The 12,036-nt window shown below is 37.2% G+C and overlaps 1 protein-coding gene across 1 annotated transcript in view; it reads right to left on the bottom strand.

Moving 5' to 3' along the window:
* The window catches only part of LOC134677908 (mitogen-activated protein kinase-binding protein 1), a 127,797-nt gene that overhangs the window by 32,361 nt on the left and 83,400 nt on the right, over positions 1-12,036 (bottom strand). The window contains exons 17-21 of the mRNA XM_063536354.1: positions 11,413-11,543; positions 9,832-9,960; positions 8,737-8,856; positions 5,853-5,974; positions 2,840-2,937 (exon numbers count right to left, since the gene is read on the bottom strand). Of these exons, the coding sequence (XP_063392424.1) occupies positions 2,840-2,937; positions 5,853-5,974; positions 8,737-8,856; positions 9,832-9,960; positions 11,413-11,543 (600 nt within the window). The remainder of the gene's footprint in view (positions 1-2,839; positions 2,938-5,852; positions 5,975-8,736; positions 8,857-9,831; positions 9,961-11,412; positions 11,544-12,036) is intronic.

The following is a 12,036-nucleotide window of genomic DNA, read 5'->3' as shown; positions in this document are numbered from 1 at the left end:
TGCAAGGAAGTATGTCATGGCTCAATGGTTCTAATTAGCCATCAGTATAATACCGCCAATGAATGTTTACATCCACCTGAAAATAAGAACAACATTCATAAAATGAGGATAACCACACAAAACTAACAGATGGTTGAAATTGTTAGAAAAAATTAGACCGATTTCTTGTTTACGAACTTAACAGCTCATGGCAATTTAATAATAAAAATCAAAACACAAGTGAAGAAAGTTTTCTGTACCTATGTATTTCACGGATACGTACTCCTGTACGGCCATTGCTCCTCTAATTCAATGGCATTGTGCTTATCACTGTTATGATAATAATTTCAAATTTGTAGAATCTGCTCGCAATCTCGTATGAACTCGCTTATTTTTCTTGCAAAACTCTGTCCAAGGGTCAGCGTAGGGGCCGTCGTGTAGGGGTGGGGAAGAAAACGTTGTCCAATAATTTATGCAGTGCCAAGTTATCGAAAGTAAATTCAATCTTTGTCCAAATACGCGCAGATGTCGTGGGGAATCAGAAGTCCGTGGGTCGTGCTGAGGTCGCCGAAAATCTCAATGATAACATTAATAGCAATTCGCAAGGTAACATGAGGCTTGTCCGTTATTTTTCGGGAATGAGAGCTAAGTGACACTGACAGTTGACATCGATTTTTTTTCTATCACGTCCCATTTGCTACGCGCCAAGGAATTAATTACTCGAGTCTGCCATTTCACCTCACAAACGTCATATCGATCATTTAAAAAATTATATTTAATCAATAAAATGATATAAAAATAAAAGAGCTGCATTTCCGTGATCGCTATAATGAATACTATCGGGAAAAAATATAATTTGCCTATCTTCAAAAAACTTTACCTACCCAATTGTGCAAACTTTTGTATGAACTGATGTTTATCTGACATGGCTATTTGTACGTTTTGACGTGCCCCTCCCCCGTAAAAAATTGGCAGACTGTATTGTACAGAAAATGACAGACAAGACGTCTCCAGTTACTAAATGCTCTAAGTTCTATTCCCATCTGTGACCAGCGGGGACAAATGGGAACACACCAAAAAAATATTTGACGGAAGAACAGGGACCCGATGTCACAGACGAAACATCCTCCAGACTGAGCATAGTCACGCTACCCCCTCTGCCACGCATACGGTAATTTTACTCCATGTGCGAGTCGAAAGTGTCTTTGTGTGACGTCCGTGTCTTTGAACGGACTAATCACGGCACGGGACTTCGCTCACCTCGTCCCGCGCACCCCCTCATTTTTGGCATCATCGGTTGCATGAAATAATTGCTCTAAACTCGGTCTAGAGGATTCGCAGTCTATGCCCGATGTATACTTTTCTTAATACATCAACCCAGTGCTTTCAACAGCATGAGCGTTTAACGTAATTTTTCATAATGCCATGGACGCACATATGCGTTTTTCGACACTATGAAAAACAATTATAATGACCAGCAAATTATGTGAACTCTGTAAAATTACTATTAATATTTGTTAATGTTATTAATTGATCTAGAAACAACCCACTTTGCGTAAAAAATAATTAAAACCACATCCAAATAAAATAATAAAAATAGGCAAAAATAAACCATCACCTCAAAAATTGAGTGAGTGAAAAATAAAAGTGACTTGGTATCATGCATTTAAGTATTATTTGAGAAAAATATTTACAATTACAACTATACAAAATGAATAGGTACAGATGTATAGTTCGTTTTTTTAGCATTAGAAATAAGGTAAACAATCTTGATGTGTCTTTTAATTGAAAATCACATTTTAAATATAAGTCACGTCAAATATGTAACAATAATGAATCTAATACGATCATTTATATTCTTCTGCTTTCATAAGTAATAGTTTTTGATTTTTAAAAAGCGTTTTTCAATTAAAAGACATGTCAAGATCGCTTACCTTCTTGTAACTTCTTTCTAATGCTAAAAAAACCGAACTATAGTCCATGAATGTTTTCCATCGTATTATCTCGGAAACGTTCGTATTTGTCATGCTACTTCAGTCAACCTCAGTGCTTATTGTACCGAGACTGACTGAAATAGCAAGACACGTTCGTGCGTTTCCGTGATAATACGATGGAAAATAATTATGTACCACATATCGTCGGGTGACAAGCAAAAGTCACTAAGTACTATCAAAAAATTAAAGTAACAATGCACTTTATTACACCTGCAACACGGTTTATTGTCCAATAATTTCAATGGTGTTAGTTAGTGACTTTTGCTTGTCACCCGGCGATATACTGTGCACAACTTATAAGCGCCTTAGTTTATTAGACTGTAAGGCACAATATGGGGCATTATCTATGAAAAGGGACCTTATTCTCGATGGCGCTTACGCCGCATAGCGTCGCGCGGCATTGTATTTATATCGGAGCATCGTTAATAATGGCGTAATCGACAATAAGGTCCTTTTTAGGGTTCCGTACCCAAAGGGTAAAACGGGACCCTATTACTAAGACTCCGCTGTCCGTCCCTCCGTCCGTCCGTCCGTCTGTCACCAGGCTGTATCTCACGAACCGTGATAGCTAGACAGTTGAAATTTTCACAGATGATGTATTTCTGTTGCCGCTATAACAACAAATACTAAAAACAGAATAAAATAAAGATTTAAGTGGGGCTCCCATACAACAAACGTGATTTTTGACCGAAGTTAAGCAACGTCGGGCGGGGTCTGTACTTGGATGGGTGACCGTTTTTATAGATAATGGTACGGAACCCTTCGTGCGCGAGTCCGACTCGCACTTGCCCGGTTTTTCATAGATAACGTCACATATTAATAAGACCGTAAAGTCTAGTATTTCCTTAATATATCTTTAAATGTACCTGTTTGTTGACGATGTCGCGTCGCTTGTCACCGTAGCGCGTGTCGGTGCCGCTGTCGAGCGAGCTGTCTTTCGAGCCGTCTGAATCGCCACGTTTATCTATAAAAATAGTTATTTGTTTTACAAGGGGGCAAAGTTGTTGTTTAACCGCTCGTGCTAATATTGATACCCGAGCAAGCGAAAGATTCCAAAATTGAACCACGAGCGTAGCGAGTGGTTCGAAAAATGGAATTTTCGAATCTTGAGCGTTGCAAGGGGTTCAAAGCACGAGGGTTAAACAAAATTTGTCCCCGAGTGAAACACAAAATTTTTCACCACACCAACCGCAGCAAACATTAAATGTAAAATATCAAACAAAATCAAATCAAATCCAAATGAATGTTATTGAATATTTATCATCCAAAATCATTATTTAAAAGTCAATCCCACCAGCACACATAAGAAAACAACTCAAAATTAGCATTTGATTACTTTGCCTCACATGTGAATAAAATGCAACTTTGCTATCAGTTTTTGAAGTGCAAAATAAGTCTTTCCGAGCTGGTGTGGTGAAAAAATTGTTATTCTTTCGATGACATCTGGCCTAGTGGGTAGAGACCCTGCCTGTGAAGCACTTGGTTCTGGGTTCGAATCCCGGTAAGGGCATTCATTTGTGTGATGATCACAAACATTTGTTCCTGAGTCATGGGTGTTTTCTATGTATATAAGTGTGTATTTATCTATATAAGTATCTTGACGCGACCTTATTGTTAAGGGAATATACGCGTGTCAAGGTAATTTTGAACACCTCGCCCGCTTAGCAACTTCTGCTGCTGACAGTACAAGCTTTGTTTAGTGTGGGGCTAGGTTAATCTGTGTAAGATATTTATTTAATGGAAGATCAGCGCTGGAAGTCGCCAGCAACATGCTGAGGTGAGACCATTTCGCGGCACTCTCTCTTTTTTATGTTTTCTCTGTTCAGTATAAGTTTTGATTTTGTGTTTGTGCTCACGAATAAAATTATTTCTATTTCTATTTCTATTTCTATTTATTCTTTATGGAGGGGTTTCCCAAGGGGGCTAAATATACTCGTGTAAATGGCGTCGGCGTCACGCATATCAGTGAAAGTACATGGGTCAAAGTCATATGGCGTTCTAAAAAAATAAAAGCGTCACTTAATAATTTGCGGTATACCGAGTGATTCTTGGGAGGAGATTGCGTTGCATATATCGGAATGGCGCGCAACTGTTCATATCAACAGTGGAACAATACAAGCAGGGGCGTTTAGAAGACCTGGATGCAAAGCGCCATCTTCGTAAGACGCGCCGCAATGTAGTTCGTTTTTTAGGGTTCCGTACCCAAAGGGTAAAACGGGACCCTATTACTAAGACTTCGCTGTCCGTCCGTCCGTCCGTCCGTCTGTCACCAGGCTGTATCTCACGAACCGTGATAGCTAGACAGTTGAAATTTTCACAGATGATGTATTTCTGTTGCCGCTATAACAACAAATACTAAAAACTGAATAAAATAAAGATTTAAATGGGGCTCCCATACAACAAACGTGATTTTTGACCAAAGTTAAGCAACGTCGGGAGGGGTCAGTACTTGGATGGGTGACCGTTTTTTTTTCTTTTTTTTGTTTTTTTTTTTTGCCTTTTGGTACGGGACCCTTCGTGCGCGAGTCCGACTCGCACTTGCCCGGTTTTTTAGCATTGGAAAGAACTTGAAAGTAGGTAAGCGATCTTGGCATGTCTTTTAATCGAAAAACGCTTTTTAAAAATCAATAACTATTACTTATGAAAGCAGAAGAATATAAATGATCGTATTAGATTCATAATTGTTGCATATTTGCCGTAAATTATTTTTAAAATGTGTTTTTCAATTAAAAGACACATCAAGATTTTTTACCTTATTTCTAATACTAAAAAAAACGAACTATACTACTCAACCTGCCAGCTATATTGCGCAACATGCAATCGCATTTTGTAAACCAAGTTTGGTTTCGCAAGTCAAGTTAGAGCGTTCCATGTTCCTAATTAAAATATTCGGAGGATTCGCCATCGTCGGATACGGCGAGGAGAAAACTATAACGTCGGGTGACAAGCAAAAGTCACTAAGTACTATCAAAAAATTTAAGTAACAATGCACTTTATTACACTTGTAACACGGTTTATTGTCCAATAATTTCAATGGTGTTAGTTAGTGGCTTTTGCTTGTCACCCGCATATATTTTGTTTGATACTACTATACAGTGGAATCCGCTTATAATGACATCGAAGGGAACTGACAAATCCGTCATACTAAGCGGATGTCATATAAGGAGCCGAGTGACTAGGTACAGTGAGTAAAATTAAAAAATCATTCATGGGTAATTGTGTAAGATTTTATAATAAACTTCCAAACCATATTACTGAATTATCTATTAATAAATTTAAGAATTATGTAAAGCGTAAACTTATTTCCAAAGCTTATTATACCACACAGGACTACATGAATGATAAATATGATAATACAACGTGGGATTAATTGTTATTCGAAATGATTATTTATTTATTAGGTATATTTGATTATTGATGAGGAAATGGATATTCCGATGTAATATTATCTACTTGTTTGTTACTTATGCTTTTTTTGACATTTAGATTTTATTCTAGAAATTCTAGACTAGTATTTTTTTATACAATTTTTTTTTAATGTTTGACGATCCTTTTGTGAAATTCTTAGTGTTAAATTTGAGATGTATAATAATCACCTCACGCACCAAATGTCCTCACAGAGAGAGACGTGGGGATGGCCACGAAAACCAGCGGATGTGTCAGTATAACCGGACATAATTTCATAAAAATAGGATTTATAGGTCATAGTAAGCGATTTGTCACTATAGGCGAAGTCATTATATCCGACTTTGTCACAAAGAATTTTATATGAAAACCAAACTTCGCACAGTAACTTCGTCACAGTAAGCGGTTGGTCAGTATAAGCGGAATCATAATAAACGGATTCCACTATACGAGTATGTATAGTTGTATACGTACCGTTGGGTTGTATCCGGCGGGCCCACTTGCCCCTGGCGGGCGGGTCGGGCGCTGGAGACTCCGGCGCGAGGTCGTCGCCGAGGCTCTTTTTTGCCCAGGAGGGCAGCCGCCCAATACGGAGCCTACAAATAACACACGTACATTCATATTTATATTAGAGATGCACCGGATATTCGGTTACTATCCGGTGTCCGGCCTATCCGGCCATTAATTTCATATCCGGCCGAATACCGGATAGGGATCTACCATCCGGCCGGATACCGGATAGTGACCTACCATCCGGCCGGATACCGGATAGTAACATTGCTAGATTTCGGAGTAAACAAATTGGATTTAAGAAACAGTCACGGTCATAATCGTACTTGTTTATTATTTTAAAACAGTTTAAACGTTCCACTGGCTTGCACGCGCACTCATTTCGAACCTAGAAATGTGTCCGCGCGAAACGTTAGTCTAGGAAACAAGTCAAACCTACTGAATGCGCACCTGAAAAACCCAAATGTAGGTATTGATCAACTGGCCGAATATTCGCCGGCCGGATACCGGATATTCAGCCGGTAGTCAGGCCGAAAATCCGGTATCCGGTATCCGGCCAAACAATTATCCGTTGCATCTCTAATTTATATTCACATCACCTATTCGGAAAAGTACTCATTCTTCTGTGCTATAGATATATGGATAGAAGAGAACAAAGCAGTGAACGCATATATTTAGTATGGAAACCGCCTTTAGGAACATTACCGTTCAAATTCTCGGGCCAAATTAGCACACATACAAAATTACGCCTACATTTAAATAAGACGACGCGTTTACAGAGCCTGTAATCAAAGCTGGTAAACAAAATAATAGTCATCTTTATTACACTAATGGTAGGTACATAGCTAAGTGTAGATGAAATGCATATAATGTCAATAACTACCAATCAGCGACATTAATCCGCTAATAACCTTCTTGCTGTACGTACTGGCCGCTGAGAGTTTGCGGTTCACATTTGATTAGAATATGACTTGGACAGGGATAGGTTTATGCCATACATTGAAGAACCAGTCAAATAATTCACGTATTATAATTTAATGCAGATTAAAAGATAACTAGTTAAAATGTTGTTATGAAATGACAGACTAACTCAACATAAGTAAATATATCATTGTTGTATAAATGTATTCCGCTATAATAAGTATTTTGTATATTTTATTATAAATTTGTATGGCAGTGCGAAGTCACGTTCAGGTATAGTCTGTCCGTTTTTCTAAGATCAAGTACGCCATTGTAAATGTATGGTAAACTTGATCTTAGAATTCGGACTGGCTATACAGCCTGCAAAATTTACATGGGTACACGAATCGGGTCAAAAATATTTGAATAGGCGGAGTCACAATAAATCCCCACTTTCAATTCCAATGGAAATATTTTATATGTATATAGCCGGTCAAGCAAGTTTGTCAGTAGAAAAAGGTGCAAAATTAAAATTTTGTATGGGACCACACTGACCACACCCATTAGCGCGCTTACATTTTCTAAATTTGCCGCTCTTTTATACTGACGGAAATGGCTTGAGAGAGAACCTACATATATGTGACGGTAGAGGGTGGATTCGAATGATCAACATTTTCAGATAATGTGTGTATTTGTTAAATTAATTCAGTGGAAGTGTATCTACATATAGGAGACCGGGTATGATTATCCCACGAGTTATATCTCATGAATAGAACTTATTCTAGATATCTTTCCAGGCATCCACTTAATTTCATGTCTCTATAATTGGACAGCTTTTTTCCATAGTTCTCTGCGAATAGCATCTTGTGGGAATCTGAATGGAAAGTAATGTAAAATGATAATATCAAATTTGATTATGAATTTGAAATTGAAAACTACCTCAAGTTTTTTTACAGCTCCGTCTCATGAAATAAAAAAGGAAAATACAAATCTGTAAGAAAGAATTCATTACCTACTACATTTATAATCATATAGAAAATACCTAAACCATGTACAAGTTAATAAAATAGTCTACTTCATTTGGCATAACACCATCCCTATTATCCTCGCAATTTAAAAAGTCGTATGTTGTTATGAAAGTCGTATGCAGTTGTTACGTTTTAGCTTAGCACGGTAGTATTGAAAACAAATCGTCATGTTTATTCCAAATTTTACTGAAGTTATCTGTTTACTACAAGTGAAAAGTGATTCCACTATCCTTGGTATGAACTAAAATAACTTCTGCACCACTTCACGACACATGAAGACATTTTTAATTACAAAAAAACGTTGTTTTTATAAATAAGTTTGGCCATCCGTCACTGACTGTCATCTCGGACGAACTGAAGTTGCGAATCGAATAGTTTGTAAGCACCGCCTACAATCGAATAGTTTACGTTGGGTCATAACTGAGCGGACAGAATACTTCCATGTATATCAGTTCGCTGGAACAAAGTGCCACTTTTCTGTTCTAGACCACATTTTTTTTGCGCAATGAAAAATGAAAGAAAAAATTACAATGATTCTCTCATAGATAAAAAACAGTATATGTCACATGGTAGCAAAATTATTTCCACCTTCAGCGTTATGGCGTTATCCCTCGATACGCTCACGTTTCTATTATAGAATCCTCCTCTTCGTTCAAGTATCAATGTACACCCCTCACCGTGAATTTATCATTTTGCTCCCTTATAAAACAGTCCACTATTAACAAATAGATAGCTAAAAATATATCCGTACATCAATTTTGGAGAAAGCTATAAGCCGCGCGTGGCGCCGTCGCCACCTAGCGGCCATATCTGTCCTGATCGTAACAGACGCGTTTTGTTAGAGAGTGAGTCTTCTGTACCTAGTACTATTATTTATACTGTGACTATGTATTCATCCAGATTTCTAGAATCATACTTACGTATAGTCTGGTACGACGGGCGTAGTGAATTTATCATCCAATAACTCCCGTGGCGGTGAGCCGAGATGTGAATCAGTTTCACTTTCCACACCACTCACTCCGTTAGATGGCGCCACTCGTCTGAAAAAAAAAACAATTATGTATATAAGAATCAAGTATGACTTTTATTTATCACCTGTATTCTTCTTTTCCGTACAATAAAGTGTTACTTACTTAAAAATGTATTAGAAACTGCAGTTAATTATTAAAACAGACAGAAAGATAATCTCAATGTTAGAATTATAACTGAATTTGTTACCACTACTTGCTCTGTGAGTTTTAGACCTTGCGTTCCAAAAATATATCAAATATGCTAAAAAAAAAAATTAGGAGTATCGGTTCTGAACTACAACCTTTAGAGAACAACCGGAGACATACGAAAGCATTTTTACCCAAGCAAAAACGGAGACCTTCGGTCTCGCTTGGTACTTATGAGACACTACACTTACTTAAATAACTGCATTCCCGTTGCCAGGGAGGTTTTGGGTTTATACTGAGCAACTTTCACTATGGGACCAACCTCGAAATCACGAAAAAAATAATTTAGCTGTTTCATACATTTGGCTGGTCCATTTTCTATGGGAGAGTAAATTTTGTTATCGCGATTTCTAGGTTCGTCCCATAGTAAAAGTTGCTCAGTATAATCCTAAAACCTCCCTGGCAACGGGAATGCAGTTATTTTTTAGCCACCGTGTCACAGTGCGGACACGCCATACATCAAAAATCATTTGCGTTTATATGTGTGCGCGGCACGTCTGTACAGTCGTCATTGTGTATGTGTGGGTGAGTCGCTTTACTGAGAGGACGCCAGAAGTCCGCCAGATTCATGTCGCGGGGCGAGGTAATGCGAGTCGGGGCGGGGCGGTGCGTGGCCGTTCTGTATGATAATACTATTACTTTTTCCGTATATTGTATCATCATCATCATCTCAGCCATAAGACGTCCACTGCTGAACATAGGCCTCCCCCTTGGACCTCCATTCGTACCGGTTGGAAGCGACCCGCATCCATATATTTCGTATATTGTATTCATTGACAAAACACTTGGAATACTTACTTGCCCTGCCTAATGGCCTGCTGAGCTAATCTAGCTCGCATCGTGACCACCATGTCGTGTGGTACCCGCCATACGAACACGCATCCATCGCCCGACGCCGATATTAGGTGCTGGCAGTCCGGCGTGAACCTGAAAGGAAATTAGACTGTATTATAAGGACATAAGGGCTAATATGCTAAGTTGTGAATTTATAATAAAATGTATTTTAACATTATTAACGCGATGCCATTAACGGATCCCTTTGTTTGATATAATTATTGAAAGTCATAATGTAATGATTGTCAGATTATCATTAGGGTCATTCCATAAGAAACGCTACCAAAGGGTTGAAAAATGAAAACTGGTTTAAGAAGTCAAAACTAACCTATTTCCATAGAAAACATACCGAACCTTCATGTCACAAAAAAAAACCAAAAAAAAATTTTTTTTATGGTAGCTCCTGTACAAAAAAAATATTTTAAATTTTTTTTTGCATTTAATCCTGTGATGTGGGGTGTCGTTGGATAGATCTTTCAAAATGAATAGGTGTCACCATCAACAAGTTTTTGATTAAGTGAATATTTTCGGAAATATTCGCATCGAAAGAAAAATAATTATGATATATTTCCATAGAAAACATACCGAACCTTCATGTCACAAAAAAAAACCGAAAAAAAATGTTTTTTTATGGTAGCTCCTGTACAAAAAAAATATTTTAAATTTTTTTTTGCATTTAATCCTGTGATGTGGGGTGTCGTTGGATAGATCTTTCAAAATGAATAGGTGTCACCATCAACAAGTTTTTGATTAAGTGAATATTTTCGGAAATATTCGCATCGAAAGAAAAATAATTATGATATCTTCGAGAAACAGTTTTTATTGTTAAGATAATGTATTTTAAAATAATTCAGCATTTATTACTTATATTTTTAATCGAATTTATTAAAAATACAATAATTTCAATAAAATCAGCCATAATTTCGTATAAATCTGTCTTAATTTCGTACTCGTAACACCCGAAACGAACCATGAGTAACACCCGAAACAGGTAATTTATTTAATTAAAATTAAATAAGAAGTGATACTAAGTGTTACTTCAGTGTTTCAGTAGACTATACTAACTATTATTATTTGACATAAATAAAACTGGAGCTTACTTGATAAAATTCGCTTAATTATGCATTTTGGTACTGCAGGTCAGAAGGTATAGGCGAATTCGCGTAACGCCCGAAACAGCTACTTTTTAGTGATTCTCTCGTTATTTCTCTTATACTTTAATAATGTGCGTACAGGAAAGGAAAATATTATCAAAGTAGTAGATGAATCAATAGTTATAACCTCCTAGTTCCTGTTACAATATCGAATAAAACCTTATTTTATGAGTTCAAGTGTAACACCCGAAACGGTGGAATGACCCATTAGTCATAATTCTGAAATCGTTAACTTGTCAGGATTTTCGTAAGTTATGTTATCCTATAAATAGGTTTGGTTTGTTTTATGGCAATCGATGCCAATGCAATCAAAAGCAATGCGTTCCTGAGAAAAAACAAACTATGACTGACGAATGTGCGGACAAACAATACATTCTTCATTCATTCTTACCTAAGTCCAGTGACTATTTCGGAATGTCCATACATGGTCGCCATACACTCCCCAGAATAGTAGTCGTAAACGCTCAGCACTTTGTCCGTGCACGAAGTAGCGAGGTAGATACCGCTGTTGTCTAAAGCCACCTGAAATATAAAAAAAAAACATTAAAATATTAGCTATTTATTTCTTCCCGATTTTCCCGAGTGTAAAAATACGGGTGCATACAACCAAAAAGGATAGATAGTATAGAGGGGTCCTGTCCTAGTAAATTTTGTAGTCACAGTAAATTTACTGCCATCTATCGACACACGACTAAAACTCAAAATAAAAACATATTAAATTATCAAGTAAATGTATATATATGGATACATTATTTTATTATTTTTATATCATTTTGACCCATGTTCATTCACTCATATCTATGTGTTAAAATTGTTAGTTATGAAACGGTGTCGTCACGCCATCTAGCCGACAATAGGCTAAAGGTGTGTGCAGCATCTATCTGAGAATGACTTTTTCTTGATTTCCGAGGCACGTTTTTTTCCTTAGACTTTATTCATCTTATACGAAGTTACATATGACTTTGATACAACTTACTCAAAAATATGTCCCATAGTCCTTAATTCGCTGTCATAA

The sequence above is a fragment of the Cydia fagiglandana genome, chromosome 27, assembly GCF_963556715.1.
Source record: "Cydia fagiglandana chromosome 27, ilCydFagi1.1, whole genome shotgun sequence".
NCBI lineage: Eukaryota > Metazoa > Arthropoda > Insecta > Lepidoptera > Tortricidae > Cydia > Cydia fagiglandana.
The sequence above is the reverse complement of the archived record's forward strand: the minus strand, read 5'-3'. Positions and strand labels throughout refer to the sequence as shown.